Source organism: Mastigoproctus giganteus, chromosome 8, assembly GCF_048544385.1.
Source record: "Mastigoproctus giganteus isolate SK-2022 chromosome 8, ASM4854438v1, whole genome shotgun sequence".
NCBI classification, from domain to species: domain Eukaryota; kingdom Metazoa; phylum Arthropoda; class Arachnida; order Uropygi; family Thelyphonidae; genus Mastigoproctus; species Mastigoproctus giganteus.
The window spans coordinates 75,262,525-75,282,242 of NC_143582.1; the positions used below are offsets into that span (position 1 = coordinate 75,262,525).

The following is a 19,718-nucleotide window of genomic DNA, read 5'->3' on the forward strand; positions in this document are numbered from 1 at the left end:
TGAATGATGATGGAAGAGATGCCAACAAATTTGAAAGGAAGTTTAGTATTATAAAATATTATAAAATAGAGTAAAAGCAATAGTGACATAAAATCAATAAAAGCATTAAAAAATATATCACAAATAAATTCAATTTTTTCTCAACTGGAAAAAATATAGACTAATGCTGTACATGGTAGCCTATCTTTTTATATGCATAACACTCTGATGTTACTTTACTAACATCTTTACTGATGTTATGTGAGGTGAACAGATGCCTCCCCAAACACACTGCTAATTACTATTATCCTCTAATTACTTAGTTATATTTTCCTCCTCCCCGACTCTCTCACTCACCGCTTCCCACCTTAATTCCGCTGGTCTCCTACTCTTAATGATATTAACAGTAGGAGACCGGCGGAATTACTTAACAAGTACAGGTCACTGTTGAAAAAGAGCCGTGAATTAGGGTTGAATTTGAAAGTGTCTGCAATTCTGCCCAGACAAGATAGGAGAGAGTATATGATGAGAGCCCTGTCGATCAATTCGGCCCTGGAAAGATTGGGCAAGGCTCAAGGGATAGAAATTTTGTCAGCCTGGTCTGTACTTATTAACAGGAGAGACTACTTCTACAGGGAGGGGATACACTTAAATAGAAAGGGTGCAAGAATGTTTGCTGATGCTATTGAGGCAGTGTTAGGTGGGTCAGAAAACTGCTAGATTGGGGGGATACACGGACTAATAGATTAACAGTAGCCACTGGCAGAGGTGAAAGTGATTCTTGCACTGCTTCTATTGGAATGAGCAGCAGCCTGGAAAATAAGATACAGGATATTTCAGAGACTGCTGGTAGTCATTGGGGTACAAGTAAACACATGGGTTGTGTTAGGGTAGCAAAGAAAAAGAACAGATGCATGTATACTTGCATGTACACCAATGCTAGGAGTTTGGTAAATAAATTTGATAAATTTGAGGTATTGCTCAAAACATCAAAGGCAGATATTGTTGGAATATCAGAGACGTGGTGTCACAGAGATATAAGTAATGTAGAACTGTAATTTGGGGAATACAACGTCTACAGAAAGGATAGACAGGATAGGAAGGGAGGAGAGGCTATGGTATTAGTTAAGAAACACATAAAATCCAAGGAAGTGAAGCCAGTCGACATCGCTGGACAGTGCAGTGTCGAGTCAGTTTGGTGTGACATAAGCACTGGGAGATCAAAATTGAGAGTAGGAGTGTGCTATAGGCCTAATGACTCTGATGAGTATAATAAGAAACTGTACAGGGAAATAGAGTGGGCCAGTAAATCAGAGAGTCTTATAATGGGGGATTTTAATTTCCCAGATATTGACTGGAATTTGTGGATTGGTCACTCACACACTAGCAAGGCCTTTGTGGATTGATTGGATGACTGTTTTCTAAATCAGCATGTTTGGGAGGCAACTAGAGGGACCAATACTCTTGATTTGATTATCAGTAGTGATTCTTCATGCATTAAGAATCTGCAGATACAGGAACCACTAGGTGGCAGTGATCACAGTGTGCTGAAGTAGGATTTACTCAAGGTGGTAACTACCATCAGGGGTAAAGGGAAGGGTTATTGCTTTCGTAAAGGTGACTACGATGATCTGAGACAGTATTTAAATTCAATACAGTGGGACCAACTGATGATGTTACCAACAGCACACTCAAAATGGGAAGCATTCAAAGAACTTATCTTGGAAGCTACTAGGCTTTACATACCAACTAAGAGATATTGTTCAAGGTTCAGGCCTAAATGCATCCATTTAAACTAATGAGATAAACTAATGAGACATGGCAGAGAAGAAAAATGCATGGGATACATATAAATTAACATGTGACAGAGAAACCTATGATAGATATAAGTTGATCTGTAATCAAGTTACAATGGAGGTTAGGCAGACAAAGGCAGATTACGAGAAATCTTTGGCAAGGGATGCAAAGAAAAACAGCAAGGAGTTCTTTACTTATGTAAACTCTAGAAGGAAGGGGATGAATCAGATTGGTCCACTTGATATCGATGGTTCAACTGTTCATGATCCTGCTCAGGTAGCTAACAAACTAAATCAATATTTTGCATCTACATTCACACATGAGGAGTTATTCAGGAAGAGGAATGCCATAGATGAAGTAAACACTGGCAGTGAGCTAGATGATCTTGTAATAATTTAGAGTAAAGTGGAGGAGAAATTGTTGAAGATAAATACAAGAAAAGCACCTGGGGTGGATGGGATCTATCCAGTTATATTAAAGGAGGCAGCAAAGGAAGTAAGCAATCCATTAGCCATAATTATGAGAGCATCCTTGGACTCAGTGGAGGTACCCACAGACTGGAGATGTGCAAATGTAACCCAAATTCACAAAGGAGGATCAAAGGCTGACACAAGTAATTATAGACTTGTGAGTTTAACTTCTGTTCCAGGAAAATTAATGGAAGCACTGGTTAAAGAAGCACTGCAGGATCATCTTGACAAGAATTCAGTTATAGCTCAAACACAGCATGGTTTTGTTAAGGGGAAGTCTTGTCTGACCAATTTGATTGGATACTATGATGTAGTCACAAAAGAATTGAATGCAGGGAATAACTTTGGTATTATATATTTGGATCTTACAAAGGCTTTTGATACTGTTGCACATGGAAGACTGCTGCACAAATTGGAGCAGTGTGGCATTGGTGGCAAATTGTTGCTATGGATAAAGGGATGGTTGAGTGGCAGAAGACGGAGAGTGGTAATTAATGGACACTGCTCATCGTGGACTAATGTTATTAGTGGAGTCCCTCAGGGTTCAGTGTTGGGTCCATTATTGTTTTCTGTATTTAGAAATAAAAATAATGATGATATATCAAGCTTAATGTCCAAGTTTGCAGACCATACAAAGGTTGGCAGGGTTGTTAAGGACGCTACTGACGCTATGCTGCTGCTGCAACAGGATCTGGAAAGGTTGAGCAGATGGGCTGAAGTTGGCAAATGAAGTTTAACATTGACAAATGTAATGTACTACATATGGGAAACAGCAACCCCAGAGCATCGTATCAACTCAGTGGTGCTACACTGACAGTGGTAGAGAATGAAAAGGACCTGGGGGTAATTGTGCAGGCAGATATGAAGTTCTCCGAGGAGTGCAGACGGGCTGCAAGAGTAGTTCATGGTGTCTTATCAATGATATACAGGAATTTTTCTAGCAGGGATAGAGAGGTGATTATTCCCTTGTATAAGGCAATGGTCAGGCCACACCTTGAGTACTACTGTATACAGGTCTAGAGGCCTCATTTTAAGAAGGATATAGAGCTGCTGGAACGAATACAGAGAAGGGAAACAAGGTTAGTGAACGGAACAAAGGGTTGCTCTTACGAAGAAAAGCTTAAGTTTTGCAAATCACAGTGTCTGGAGACTAGGCACCGGTGAGGTGATCTGATAGAGGTGTACAAAGTCTTGAATGGTTTGAGCATGCTCAATGCTGATGGGATACTGCCTCTTGCTCAGAGTAATCACCTGAGAGAGCATAAATTCAAATTGAGGAAAGACAGATTTGGGATAGATGTGCATAAATTTGCCTTTAGCCAGCGGGTAGTTGGTTGGTGGAACAGACTTCCATCCCTTGTTGTGGAAGTTGATAGCCTAAATAAATTTAAGGCTCAGCTGGACAGGTATTTCGAACAAATGGAGGGTGAAGTGGAAGGGTTTTTTTTTTTTTTTATTTTATTTTTGGCTGATGCTGCATGAGCTTGCTTTCTTGCATTATATGCCTCTACTAATGCTAATGCTAATCAGAGACTTATTCTCTGATTAAGCTGGGAAGTTCTCCTGTGCTCCCTGTCCTATCACATGTATGTGCCCCTGTGACAGCAGTGTGTGTGTGTGTGTGTGTGTGTGTGTGTGTGTGTGTGTGTGTGTGTGTCATCCCCTAGCTACCAATTACCAATATATAGTATACAGCCTCAACACTAGCCTGTGTTTTTTCCAGTTTTTGAGAATAACTCCATACAGAAGCTGAAATCTCCTACCATATTTGTCTTTTATTGAACTTACTTGTGATATATATTTTTAACATTTTATTTTAATTGATTTTATATGTCACTATTGCTTTTACCTACAGGTATGAATGCTATAATTTGCATATTTTATAATAATAAACTTCTTTTTGAGTTAGTTGGTGTCTGCAAGTATTACCAAACAACAAAAGCTTTAATCTGAACATAGAAAGCAGTAACAGCCTTTGAAGAGGATCACACTAATGAATGGAAGAAATAAACAAAGGTGGTATGCTTTATTATTGTGGAGAAAAAATTAGGTGCCTCCGTAGTCAGGAGCAGCAGTGCATAGCACACACTTCTTGATTAGACCGTGGTTCGAGCCATGACCAAATACGGAGGATGTGGAAATGTCAGGGAATGATCACCGCATATCTCTGGAGCAATATGGCCTTAGTTGCTAATGCTGCTAAATAACAACAACAATATGGTGGAGAAAAACCAATAGAAATGAAGAAATATTGAAAACAGAGAACGTTTTACAGACCTTTGTATATGGCCCCTTTAAGAAGCCAGTCCACATAATTTTGTGTTCATAAGTGAAAACAAAAGTTTTTACCTTGTACAGGAATTCCCCGACTTACATAATACTCGAGTTACGGAAATTCAACTTTAGATAAGTTTTTGCCGGCCGGTGCAAACTTAAAAAAAATAATCGTGGAAACGTATTTTTCGTCCCGTAGGAATAAATGGAAGTATTGTGAAAATATCGTAATGTGAACCCAATAACACTTTTTTTTTTTTTTTAAGTAAAAAATTTCGCTATATTATCTCTCTAAAAGGTCACATTTATAATGGAAATTGCACTACACTTGTATCATTATCATATGTTCCTGTTATAAGAATCAATTTTGAACACCTTTGTGATATTTTTCTAAAACACAATTCTGGAGGTCATGACCAAAAAACAATATGCACTTTCCAGTTTATTGGGCTTTTCTGTTAGTGCATCTAATTATAAACATATAGTAAACTTGATCTTATTGCATTTGCAATAATACCGATAACTGAAATTGTGTGGATTTTTACCTTATTAAAGTGAAATGTGTTTCCCCCTTTACTGAAATCTTCAATCATATAAAAAACAAATTTTCAGAAACTTTAAAGGGAAAGGGACCAACGGAAAGTGCAAGTGCTGGCAGTGCTAGGAAACAAAACAAAATTAATTTAGAAACAAAGATGAAAATGATTAAGAAGTATGAAGCAGGACAAAGTTGTCATCTATTGTAAGGGAATTAGGTCTCACTGTTTCAACAGTGAATACTTTTTGAAGGGGCAGTGCACGTATAAAAGAACACATTAAAGGATCAATGCATTTAAGATCAACAGTGATCACAAAACAGCGTTCAGGTGCTATATCAAAGATGGAACAGCTGTTAATAATATGGATGAAAAATCAGATTCAGAAGTAAGTGCCCCTGAGTCTAATGACCATTCAAGCAAAAACAACAAGTATTTATAAAGATATTAAGGATAAGGCAAACCCCAACCGAAGTTTGTGGCAAGCAATGGGTGTTTTCATAGGTTCAAGTATCGCGCTGGTTTCCACAATGTTAAAGTATGCGGTGAAGTTGCCAGTGCCGATTCTGCAGCTGTAGAGAAATTTTGTGGTGGTGGAAAGAATTATTGACGAAGGCGGCTATTCAACGCAGCAAATTTTTAACGTTGACGAGATTGCTCTGTATTGGAAAAAAATGTTGGATTGAACATACATTGCCAAAGAAGAAAATACAATGCCAGGTTTCAAGGTGTCAAAAGATAGGACCATGCTCTCACTTGGGTCTAATGCAGCTGGTAATTACAGATTAAAACCACTACTTGTGTACCATTCTGGAAATCCTCGAGCATTTAAGGGAATCAATAAAGCCACCATACCCGTGCATTTTCGATCAAACCAGAGAGCATGGATAACAATATCTCTCTGAGGATTGGTTTAAATGCTGCTTCATTCCCGAGGTTGAAAAATATTGTAAAAGACAACGATGTTTCTTTCAAGATTTTTCTTCTATTTGATAATGCTCCTGGACATCCTACGCATCTAGATGATTTCAATTCGAAAGTGAGAGTCATATTTCTACTGCAAAACACGAATTCACTCATTCAACCTATAGATCAGGGTGTTATTTCGAATTTAAAAGTTTTATACTATTTACGCACTTTTATACAATTTAATACTACTTACGCACAACGTTTGCTCAGGCATTGTCTGCAGTAGATGGTGAGAAAATTTTTATGTTAAGAGACAGGAAATCTTACAATATTTACCACACCATCTTAAACATTAATAAGGCATGACTGGAAATTACTAAAAGTTGTTTAAATGGTGCATGGAAGAAAATATGCTCATGGCAAGTAAAAGGCTTCGAAGGGCTTGAAAAAGACGAATTATATGAAGAGGTTACAGATAAGATTATAAAGGTTGAAAAGCTACTACAGTTGGAGACTGTTGCCAAAGATTTGGAGGAGTTAATAGAGAAAGAAGAGAAGGAATTATCTAAAGAAGAACTTATTGACTTGCAGGCAGTAATAGTGAAAGAAGAAAATGCTGACGAAGCTCAAGATGAACCAAATGAGGAGCCGAGACGCTTCATCACCAGAGAGATGGAATGGCATTTTGTGAAATTGCATCGGCAATGGTGAGGTTTGAGAAGATGGATCTCGACAGCGAATGATTCTTAAAAGTTAACAGAGGGGTAAATGATATGCTTGCTTGATACAAAGAAATCTACGATGAAAAGAAAAAAAACCACCGACCAGTCATCCATTAATATGTCCTTTCATAAGGTTGAGTGGCCGACCCCTTCTAAATCTCCATAGCCCTCAACCTCTGCAGCGGCGTACTTATCAGCTGAAGAGGTTGATTCTGGCAATGATGCTCGAGAGGTAAAACTTACTAATGCTATGCCTGTCTCCTCTCTTTTTTTGTAATTTTATAATTTAGAATTTTTTTAAATTGCACACTTTTGTAATTTTTCCTGCACATGAGATAAAAAATAGAATAAATACAATAAATAATTCTATTTACATATTCGTCGAACATTTATTTTTTGATTCAATCAATTCAGTGAGCACAGTTGCGAGAGCTGCACAAGCAAGGGGGAAATTCCCTTATGTAAAATCTGACTTACGTAGCATTCCTCGCAGAATGCAACCATTACGTAAGTCGGGGAGTTCCTGTACTTTTCTCATGAATAATATAAAGTAGTTGTATTTTCTGATTCATGGAATCAAGGAAATAGAAACTTTACAATGAAGGTAAGGTTTTTCAGAGCAAAATAAATAAATAATACTTCAGGAAGGCTCCACAGGATTACAGAAGTTTAAAACACAGAGAATACCACAATATTACTAAATTTTAGAGGTCATGTGGGCTCAAACCATGGTCAACTAAAAAATGTGTAGTACTTTCATAATGACTAGCAAACATGAAAATAAAGTAAAACCTGTTTGTCTTATCTTCCCAAAAATCTTTCTATTATGAGAGAATATAATATCAAGCATCATTATGAGAATGAACATAAAAGCAAAGGTGATGATTGTCTCACTTGTGAACTTAGTGAAAGTAAAATTTGAAATTTTAAAAGCTTTTTGATGGGTCAACAAAATATCTTCAAGAAATGATGCACTGGAAATGAATTGAAAGTGTGTCTGTGTGTTGGCTATGTAGTAGCTGTAATAATTACAAAGACAGAAAGGTTCTTTAAAAACTTTGAATTTGTGAAACAATATATAACAGCTGTGGCTGAAGAAGTGCATCCAGTAAGAAAAATTTTTGACATGAGCATCTCTGCAAATTTGTGCAAGGCATACAGAAGAATTACTTGTAAATTTAAGTCAAGGGCAAAATAATTTGACTGTTGTGTAGTCAAAATGGATAACAGTATTTACAGTGTAGATACTATGCAGCTGATACTGAATTCCTTAGTATCTGGAATTGCAAATAAAATTTCAAGCAAAGGTAATATGTTTCCTGATATTAAAATCTTTAAAATGAAACTGAAAAAAAACATACTGATAAACAAAACATGCATCCTTTCCTTCTTGCAATACTGCTATGAAATCTTTAATAAAATCAGTTAAATGGCTAAGAAAGAAATTTGTTACCGTTGTTCTGCAGATCCAAAATGAAATTTCCTTGAGGTTTGACGAGTCTCAAACTACAAGGGATGATCGTTTAATTTGCAGACTGGTGCAAGATCTTATCTTATCTTAACAGTCACATCTGAATCTTCTGTGCATTTCTCCTTCTCGAAATACTCTCCCTTGAACTTACACACTTTTGCTATCACCTCCTTGCGAGCCATTTTTTTTTTGAAAAACTGCAAACTGCTTCTATTGTTGCACTGTGAGCATTGTTGTTGGAAGTGAAACGCTTGCCTTTCAGAGCTTTCTTCAGACTTCGAAACAAGAAGAAGTCACATGTGGCTAAGTTTGGTGAATAAGGTAGATGCAGCAGAACCTCAGTACCTATGGGAATGATCACTGGCTGCACAATATTAGTCGTATAGGGACTAGCATTGTCTTGATGGATAAACCTCTTCACACTGGAAAGTTCTTGACATTTCTCACGAATGGCGTGGCAAAGTTTGACTCTGAGAATGTCAGAGTATGCTTCCTTATTTAGTTGTTCCATAAGGCATGAAATGTATAACAAGAATGCCTTTTACGTCAAAAAACACAAGAAACATTTGTTTTTTAGCTGAATGAGAGTTTGAAATTCCTGAGGTCTTGGTGAATCAGAATTCTTCCACTCGCTCGCTCGCTTTGTCTCTGGATCACAGTAGTAGTAGTAGTAGTGGTGGCATGTGATGCAAGAAAGCAAATGTATGAGCTTATTTAGGTTCGTAATCTGAACAAGTGGAAGGATCCCATCAGAATTCAGCATGCTCAACCCATTCAAGGCCTTATATACCTCAATCAGATCATCGCGCAGGTGTCTAGTCTCCAGCCACTGCAATTTGCAGAACTTAAGCCTCTCTCTTGGTAAGAGGATCCCTTCATTCCCCTCACCAATCTTGTTGCCCTTCTCTGTACACGCTCAAGTAAATCTACATCCTTCCTAAAATGAGGCCTCCAGACCTGTACGCAGTACTCAAGGCGTGGCCTGACCATTGCCTTATACAGAGGGATAATCACCTCCTTTTCCCTGCTAGCAAAATTCCTATATATCATTGACAAAACCCCATGACCTGCCCTGGCAGCCTGTCTGCATTGCTCAGAAAACTTCATATCTGCCTGCACAATTACTCCCAGGTCTTTTTCATTTTCTACCACCTTAAGTGTAGTACCACACAGTTGGTACGTTTCTCTGGGGTTATTTCTACCCATATGCAGCACTTTGCATTTGTCAAGGTTAAACTTCAGTTGCCACTTCTTATCCCATCTGCCCAAATTATCTAGATCCTGTTGCATGAGCACACTGCCATTACTGTCATTAACAACCCTGCCAACCTTGGTATCATCTGCAAACTTCGACGTTAAGCCTGATATACCTTCGTCAATATCATTGATAAATATACAAAACAACAGTGGACCTAACACCGAACCCTGTGGGACTCCACTAATAACATTATTCCAAGAAGAGCAGCACCCATTGATTATCACCGTCTGTCTTCTCACACTTAACCATCCTTTTATCCATTGTAGCAACTTAACCTTAATACCATTCTGCTCCAATTTGTACAATAGTCTTCCATGCGTAACAGTGTCAAAAGCTTTCCTGAAATCCAAATATATGATATCAAAATTATTTTTTGCATCCAGTTCCTTTGTAACCACATCATAATATCCTATCAAATTTGTCAGACAAGACTTTCCCTTAACAAACCCATGCTGTGTCTGAATTATTGCTGCAGTCTTGTCTAGATGATCCTGCAATGCATCTTTAACCAGCGACTCCATTATTTTACCCGGAACAGAAGTTAAACTAACTGGTCTGTAATTACTCATGTCACCCTTCGACCCCCCTTTGTCAATTGGGGATACATTTGCACATCTCCAGTCCGTGGGAACCTCTCCTGAGTCCAAGGATGCTCTCATAATTATGGCTAAGGGTTTGCTTAGTTGCTTTGCCGCCTCTTTTAATATAACTGGATAGATCCCATCCACCCCAGGTGCTTTTCTTACGTTTAACTTCAACAATTACTCTTCCACTTTGCTCTCAGTTATTACAAAATCATTAAGTATCTTGCTACAATTTGATAACCTTCTGTCATTTTCAAACCTTAATAATTCCTCACGTGTGAATATAGATGCAAAATACTCATTCAGTTTGTTTGCTATCTGAGCAGGATCATCAACAGTCGAACCATCAATGTCAAGTGGACCAATCAGATTCATCCCCTTCCTTTTAGAGTTTATATAAGTAAAGAAATCCTTGCTGTTTTTCTTAGCATCTTTTGCCAAGGATTTCTTGTAATCTGCCTTCGCCTGCCGAACCTCCTTTGTGACCTGATTACAGATTAACTTATATCTGCCACAGGCTTCTGAGTCGCTTGGTAATTTATATGCATCCCATGCATTTTTCTTCTCTGTTACGAGTCTCATTAGTTCATTTGACAACCATTTAGGCCTAAACCTTGAACAATATTTCTTAATAGGTATGAAACTTTTAGTAGCTTCCACGATTAATTCCTTGAATGCTTCCCACTTAGAATTTACAGTTGAAAATCCAAGTTTCGTCACAAGTCACTATTCAATTTAAGAAGTTTTGACCCTGTGTTTCAAAACGATCAAGCATTTATTTGCACAAGTCTACTATGCTATTTTTGTTCTGGAGTCAAATTGTGTGGAATCCAGCAGGCACATATTCACAGGGTTGTGACATTTTCAGATGATCTTTCACAATATTGCGAGCACTACTATGAGATAGATATTCTAACAGCTAATTCACAAAGTGCAATTCGCCTGTCTTCCTCCAAGATTTCCTGGGCTTTTGCAATTTGCTCAGGAGTTGATGAGGAAGACTGACTATGGTCATCTGCAACAGACTCATGGCCTTCACTGAAGCAATTGTGCCATTTAAATATGGCAGTCCTACCACGACACTCAATACCATATGCTTCATTCATCTCTTTAACTGATTCCTATGCATTTAAGCCCCTTATGACAATAATGAATCACATATAAAGAAGGATTGAAATCAACTAAGTTGTGTTTTCCCCACTGGAGAATTACCTGGAGATCGGCATTTAAGGAATTGGTAGCAGATATTTGAAAAGTTGAAGCTGACTGAGCAGGGCAGGGTTTTTGAAAATGGAATGTGGAATGCAATGTGTTCTCATTGGCAAAACTATGGATAGGATTTCCAGTCAATGGAAGAAGGTCATTAATATACAAGAGGAAAAGAGTGGGAGAAAGAACTGAACCTTGGGGGACACCGGAATTAGTGGAGAAGTTAGAAGACAGAGAGCCATCTACCATCACCCTCAGTGAGCGATCAGAGAGAAAACTGGATAACAAATTATTAAAAACAGTTGGCAAACCATAAGATGGAAGCTTGTTTAGAAGACCTTTATGCCAAACACGATCAAAAGCCTTTGAGATGTCGAGAGAAACTACTTGTGTTTCACCGAACCTTTCCATTCAATTAGTCCATAAATGGGTAACATAAGCCAGAATATCACCAGTGAATCGACACTGACGGAATCCATACTGGCGATCGTTGATTAGACTGAAGGTTTCTAGGTAGTTTAAGAGTTGGCGGTGAATTGATTTCTCCATTACTTTAGAAAGAGTAGAAGTAATTGCAATGGGACAATAATTGGATGGGAGGGATTTGTCACCCTTTTTAGAAACTGGCTGTATATGAGCAAATTTCCAAGCAGAAGGAAAAACACCTTTGGAATAAGAAAGTGAAAAAAGGTGGCAAAGAACAGGAGTAAGTTCAAGAACACAGGTTTTCAGAACAAGCAGAGAAATACCATCAGGACCTGGAGCTTTCTTAGCATCAAGATTCGTCAAAATTCATCTGACATGCTTTTGACAGAAGAGCACAGGAGGCATTGTATGGAGCATGTTGGGAATGGTGGGAGGTGTTTTTACCAAGATCATTAATACATGAGTTGGAAGAAAAATGGGATGCTAGCGTGTCAGCTTTATCCTTGGCTGAAGTGACAACAGAACCATCTGGTTTTGACAGAGGTGGGCAAAAGTTTCAGCCAATAGCTTTGGCAAGAGACCAGAATGCTCGGCTACCATTAGGGCAAGAAGCAAGTTTTCTACTCTTAATCTGTTCGAACTCTAGTTTGGACTGATTAATAACTGCTTTACAATTGTTGTGAGCTTTGATGTAGGCAGAAAATGGAACTGAAGAATTGGAAACAAGCCAATTACGATATTTAACATTCTTCTCTTGAACAGCCTTAGCACATTTATTGGAATACCAAGATTTAGGTAAAGGAAGAGATTTTAAAGTGGAGTGTGGAATAAAAGATTCCATTCCTACAAGAATAATTTCACTGACATGATCTGAGCAAACGCTGACATCAGAAATTTTGAAACAGTAGTTCGAACAAGGAAAAGAAATCTTGCAGATCATCCCATTTTGCATTCTTGTAATGCCAAACAACATGAGGTTGGGAATAGCCATTCGATAAAGGCTCCATTGGAGAAGAGACAATCACCAAGTTGTGATCTGAGGTGCCTAAAGGACCACTCGCTTCGACCGTGTACTTAGAAGGGTTGTTTGTGAGAAAAAGATCAAGCGTGTTGGCTGTATGGTTAGGATTGTCCGGTATTCTTGTAGGTAAATGAATTATTGCCCCTTACGATCCTATAGTATTGTTATTTAGGACATATAGTATTCTGCAAGATCTGTGCAAGCAAAGATCTGAGAGACCCCACTCATCAAGAGGTGTGGAAAATTTTGATATTGTTTTGCAGTGATCTGCATGTTCACTATGTTATGGTGAGCTGTGTGAGGCTGGGTTCATCAGAGAAATAAACACTGCATTCTCAAAAGAGCTAAGTGAAAATATTATGTGCCAAGATTGCTACACAGTATGAATAAAGATGATACTAATTGCTCAGTTTGAGTTTCGTGAAAATGGTTTAAAGCAAAAATGTTTGAAGACGCAAGATTTTTGAACAAGGTTGTCTGGTTGGATGAGGCAATATTCAAGCTCAATGGTACAGTGAAATAGCATAAAGATGTATATTGATAATATACAACTTTATGTTACAAATGTACACCCTTATGTTACAAATTGTTATTGTTTGTTATTTGGTTTTTTTTAGGAGCATTAGCAACTAAGGCCATATTGCTTCGGGGATATATGTGGTGGTCATTCCCTGACCGTTCCGTATCCTCCGTATTTGGTGGTCACAGGCTCGAACCCCAGTCTAATCAAGAAGCATGTGCTACGCACTGCTGTTTCTGCCCACCTGGCTACGGAGGCACCATGTTACAAATATACAACCTTATAATACAAATATATTTATATTACAAATATTCTTTTAAAGAAGGTGGGGAATTTACCAAGGGTTACAGTCACAGCAAGGGTTACAATTACCAATAATATGTACCTCCTCATGCTTAATACATCCATTTTTCTGAACACTGATTAGCTGTGATGGGGATAAAGTGGTTTATTAACAACAGAATGGAGTACATTGGTTTGTTGTTTGGATTTTATTGCTGCATTAGCAATTAAGGCTAATTATAATGTGCCAAGTGGAGCACATACCCACATTACAATCATAATGTCAGAGCCTATACTGATAATTATTTTACAGATCATTGAACTGGCCAATGAGGAAGAATCAAGTATCCCATGCTTGCCTGATTTAATGCCACTTAACCATATTTGTGCACAATTTAAAGGATGTAATGTAAATAAGCCATATTTCAACAATTAAATGATGAAATTAAACAAGTGTATGAAGTGTATCCCAGCTGTTATACTGGAGAAGGTCACAGTTATTTGCTAGAAGCAAATAGTGGACAATTTGAAAAATTGTCTAGTTTACCATATGCCACAAACCGTTGCTTCTATAAACACTTAGTAATAATAGTTTCTGAGGCTTGTAATTTTAATTTTATTTATTTCCTAAAATATGTACACATCCTTCTGAGACATACTGTATTTGGAAACTGAATGTAAAAATCATCTACTTAGCCATTAAAACAATGTTAGCTGAGCAATGCATTTAACATTGACTTACCTATATCAATATCACATGTTCTTCCAGTCCAGCCAGGTGGACATTCACATTTAAATCTACCCTGTTGGAGTGGTATGCAAGTGGCACCATTGAAGCAAGGACTTTCTTTTGTAGTACAAGGATTGACTGTAATATTACATAAAGGACCTTCATAGCCAGACTTACAAAGACAATTCACTGTTCCAAGACCTGGAAGATCCTGGCACATTGCTCTCTCTGGACATGTGTTATTCAAACAATCATTTCTTTCAATCTGGCACTGTAACCCACTATAACCTATAAAATAAATATTAATCAGTTCAAAATATGAGTAAAATTGTTATTTATATCCAAGTAATAGATGTAGTTGAGCTATTTAATATACACTAGATTCCAAAAAATATCGAGATACCCTTGAAATTTGAGAAAACTGACCATGTCCACAATCCACATATAAGAAATAAGCATAAAGGCAACTGTATTCGTGCTGGAAGCAAGAAGATTGATGAAATACAATAGATGGGTTGATGTGCTAAGCTTACTAACTTCGATGAGGAGCCATTGTAGTATGTCTTATTAGCAATCCATCTGCTTGTATCATAGCAACAAAACTGAAATAACCCAGATTAATGATGATTAATCTAATCACCTAATGGAAATACTGTGGTGCTACTAAAGCATGGGCAAAATTTGGGCAAAATGCATGCAATAACTATAACTTATCAGGTTATTGCATGCAAAATGCATGCAATAACTATAAATTATCAGAAATTTACATAAAGCATAAGCAAGACTGCAATGAAGTCACAAATTGTAGCTAGGCATGCAAAGGCAGATTATGAGAAGACTCTGGCAAAGAATGCAAAAAATAAAGTAGTAAAAAGTTCTTTGCTTATGTTAATGCTAGAAGGAAAAGAATGAACCATATTGGCCCAATGGATACAAATGGAAAAACTACTGATGATCCTGTTCAGGTGTTGAAAAACTGAATAAATATTTTGGGTCTACATTCATGTATGAAGAAATTTTAATGGATCAGCATATCAAAAGTATACTGAATTATAAATAGAAGCTATAACCCCTAGCCTTGTAAGTTGCAATGAGTATTTGCTGTCCGTCGTATCTGGTTGTGTGCAATAAAATTATTTTATTTATTATTATTTTTAATTTAAATGATTTTGTGATAAGTTAGAGGAAAGTGGAAGAGAAACGATTTAAGCTAAAAGTAAATAAGGAACCTGGGGCTAATGGAATCTAACCAATTATATTCAATTATATTAATGGAAGCAGCAAAAGAGGTAAGTAAACATTTAGCCATAATTATGAAAGCATCCTTGAACTCAGGGGAGAACATTATGGACTGAGGAAGTGCAAATGTCTCCCCATTCATAAAGAGGGGATCAAAGGGGAAAGTGAATAACTATAGTGCTGTAAACTTTTCTTCTGTTTCAGAGAAAATAAGAATCAGTGATCAAAGAATAATTACAGAATAATCTTGACAGGAATCCAGTTACGTGGCAATCACAGAATGGATTCATTAAGGAACATCTTCTCTGACCCAATCATACTGGCAAATATGACACTATAACAAAGAACTGGATGCAAGAAATAATTCTGACATCACTGCTTTAGATTGCAGAAAAGGTTTTGATACTGTTCCACATGAAAGACTGCTATACAGATTGGAACAATGTGGTATTAGGGGCAATTTACTGCTATGGACAAAGGGATGCTTCAGTGGCAGAAGGCAAAGACTGGTTATTAATGGGCACTGCTCTTCTTGGACTAATTAGCAGTTCCCCAGGGATTCAGAATTGCTGAGCCCCATATTGTTTTTAATATTTATTAATGATATTGATGAAGAATAGTAAAAAATGATATTTTTCTAAGTTGAACATAAGCTAAAGCCTTGGTAATAGTTGAAACTCAGCCGTTGGTCTTTTGTGAAAGCAAAGCTATCCAGTGATCAAAACTGAATGCACTACAGCAGGGATCTCCAAATGTTTAGAGAAACTGGCCACATATGGATTTTTGGAATATTTGGCAGGCAGGAGAAAATTCCTAATTTTCTCCTGCCTGCCCATGAAAACTGCATTCTCTGCATAACTTTAATGTTATACAGAGAAACAAATTTTATACTTACCTATATCTACAGATTTTGTTTATATCAAATTTTAATTATTACTTATTTATTGCACTAATCATAAAAATACAGTTAGTAATACAACAAAATAATAATTAATGCGATGAATGTATGTGGTTATAGAGTGCAACTAAGTTTCATAATATCGGGTTTTAAAGTATTAGTTCCAATTCTTAAAAAGTCGTGTAAATGCGGGTCAGTTAGACATGATCGTAATTTTGATTTTACATATTTCTTTTTTAAAAAGGTCTGCTCACATATACATGTAGTTCTGAAAATTGATGTAACCTTTCTTGCAAAATTTTTAATTTTTGGATAATCTGACTCAGATAACGTTGAATAAAATTGCATTAAATTTTCGTTTTTAAATATTCTATTCTAATTAGCTTGACGATCTACCACTGTAATTGTAAATTCACACGAACATCATTGATGGGTACGTCAAACTGATTTTGAAAAAGTTCAAACACCTTTGAATTATTTTTAAAATCAGAAAATCTAGCTGCAATATTTTCCTGCAAAACTAACATTTTGAACAAAATTTTCAGTAGAGAAATTAAACTAGGCATATTTTTAGATAAATTATTGCAACATGGAAAATGTGAAAAATTATTCCGAAGTAGTTGACTTTTAAATAACTCCAGTTTTGTTTCAAATGCTTTGATATTATAATACAATTCATTGACAAGTTTGTCTCGTCCTTGTAGTTTCGTATTAAGAAAATTCAGGTGTTCATAAATAGATCTATTTCGATCCTACGTTCAAAAAATCGCTTCAACACGTTGCCACAACTCAACCATCATACTTCCGTGTACTACAACAAATCACCATATTCAGCCTCAATAGTTTCAAGAAAATTTTTGAATTGCCGATGATTCAGACCAGTCTTGCAAATAAAACTTACTGTTGATATTACAGTTGACATGACTGAATCTACACCCGAAAAACTTTCTGCACAAAGACTGCTGGTGAATTATACAATGAAATTGCATTGGTTTTTTAATAATTTTAGTCTCAAGATATTTATGAAGCTGACCCCTGAACCCAATTTTAGTACCGACCATATTTTTAGAGCCATCCATTGTAACCACTGATAGCAAATCCCAATTCAATTTCAGGCCATCAATTGCTTCTGACACAGTCAAAAATATATTTTCACCTTTGTTGTATCTTTCAAGCTTTTTAAATGCAACTAGCTCTTCATTTACTGCAAAATTTTTATTTACACCTTGGATTAGTAATTGAACTGTATGGTTTGTATCTTCATTCTCATCAACTGCTATTGAAAAATATGTGAATTCATAAACTTTTCCTATGAGTTGATTTTGAACGTCGGCTCCTAAATCTTCAATTCTTCTCATTACAGTTGATGAAGATAAACTTACAGATGCAAAATTCTTTACTTTCTCAGCACATACTTCTTCTGCAATTGCCAAACAAATTCTCCATCCGTAAATGACCTTCCATCTTTGGCAATGATTTGGGAGGCTTGAAAACTAGCTCTAACTGTCAGATAAATTTTTATGAGTTCTAATCTTCTCTTGTTGACTTTGAAAAGTTTGGGTTAGTTCTTGAAGTTTTTTCTACTGCAAAGCTCCTTGAAATTTATCGTAATTTGAGGCATGTTTTGTGGTGTACTGACATTTCACATTATATTCCTTGAACACTGACAAGGCTTCATTGCAAATAAGACATGTGCAAGTATCATTGAGCAGTGCAAAAAAGTAATTAATTGGCCACCGCTCATTAAAAACGCAACACACAGCATCATGTTTATGGGATCACTGGAATAAAAAAAAAAAAATACTCGTGAATATTGAAGTGAGCATTGACATGTCTTAAAATTTTATGAAATATTTTAACATAAAGGTTATTATTATATCACTCTTATATTACGTGAAATTAATGATATAGTTTATTAGGCTGTTTTCCTAATAAATTATATTTTTAATATTAGGCTGTTTGCCTAACAAACTACATTGTTATAATATAAAACTATATTATTAATTATAATATACAGGCAGCTCTCACTTTACAAGTTTTCACTTTACAAGTTCCTGGGTTTACGAGTTTTTTTTCCCCCGAAGTATCAAGTATCAACAAAATCGAAAAAATTAACATTAACTGCAAAAAATTAATGTTAAACATTCATAAATACGGCATCCAAACCACGTGCATAGGTAGTGCGTGTCTCCCGCTTTACGATATTAATCAGTTCCAGAGACACCATCGTATTGTTAAAATATCGTAATGTGAACCCAATAACGCATTGTTTTTTAGTAATTTGTTTCAGGATCTCGGAAGTTGAAATTTTCGCTGTATAACTAAGCTATTTATCTCTCTAAAATGTCTTTTTTAAAGTCAAAAGGTGACCTTAAGGCCATATAAAAGGTTGTGAGCATGGTTTGTAAATTGTATTAGTTACCAATTCAAATCATTAAAATGCACTGCACTTTCATTGTTATCATATGTTCCGTTATAAGAATCAATTTTAAAAGCCTTTGTGATGTTTTTTAAAGCACATTTCTGGAGGTCACGACCATAAAACAATAAAAACAATTTGCCCTTTCCAGTTTATTGGGCTTGTCTGTTACTGCAAGCGGGTAGTAAACTCGATCTTCTTGCATTTGTGAAAATACCAATAGCTGGAATTGTGTGGTGTTTAACGTTATTATGGTGAAATTTGTTTGCCCTTTACTGAAATCTTCAATCGTATAAAAAACATAAATAAATTTTCAGAATCTTCTCTTCATTCTTTTTTTTTAAGCTTCGTAAACTTGTTACTCCACACGAATTGTGTTAGTTGTAATTTGTGCATTCCGTTAAAAAATGCTAATGCATGAAATTGATCGTGAAATTTATAATTAAAAGAGATTATCTTGGCACCAAACGCCTATTTAAACATTTCTAAAGAAGACGACTCCTTGTGCAACAAACCAACCAGTGCCGAGCCAATAATGAGTGATCAATGAGTGTGCACTTATTTGATGATGATGAAGAATAAACATTCTTTAACATTTGTAATTCGTAAATAATTTCTCTATTATTATAATTTTCTTGATTTTACAGGCTATGTTTTCATTTCTTTGGATAAATCAATCATTGTTTAAACATAAACTAATTAGATAACTAATTTCGCTGTTGAGAACGTAACCCCTATTTTTAACCTTATGTCTATGGGGGAAAAAATTCTCGCTTTATGAGTTTTCGCTTTATGAGCGCACGCTAGGAATGAATTAACTTGTAAAGTCGAGAACTACCTGTAGTTTAATAAGGTGATGTTTCGAGTATCTTGCCAATACCTATCATCAGACCATGCTGTGGGGAGAACAGAAAGTGTGAAAATTGGAATATTTTAGGATATTACAGTTAAATTACCAATAATACAATTGCAGT

The 19,718-nt window shown here is 36.3% G+C and overlaps 1 protein-coding gene across 1 annotated transcript in view; it reads right to left on the bottom strand.

Moving 5' to 3' along the window:
* Window positions 1–19,718, bottom strand: part of LOC150081645 (uncharacterized) — a 981,095-nt gene that overhangs the window by 332,502 nt on the left and 628,875 nt on the right. The window contains exon 36 of the mRNA XM_090380575.1: window positions 14,201–14,476. Within this exon, the coding sequence (XP_090236701.1) occupies window positions 14,201–14,476 (276 nt within the window). The remainder of the gene's footprint in view (window positions 1–14,200; window positions 14,477–19,718) is intronic.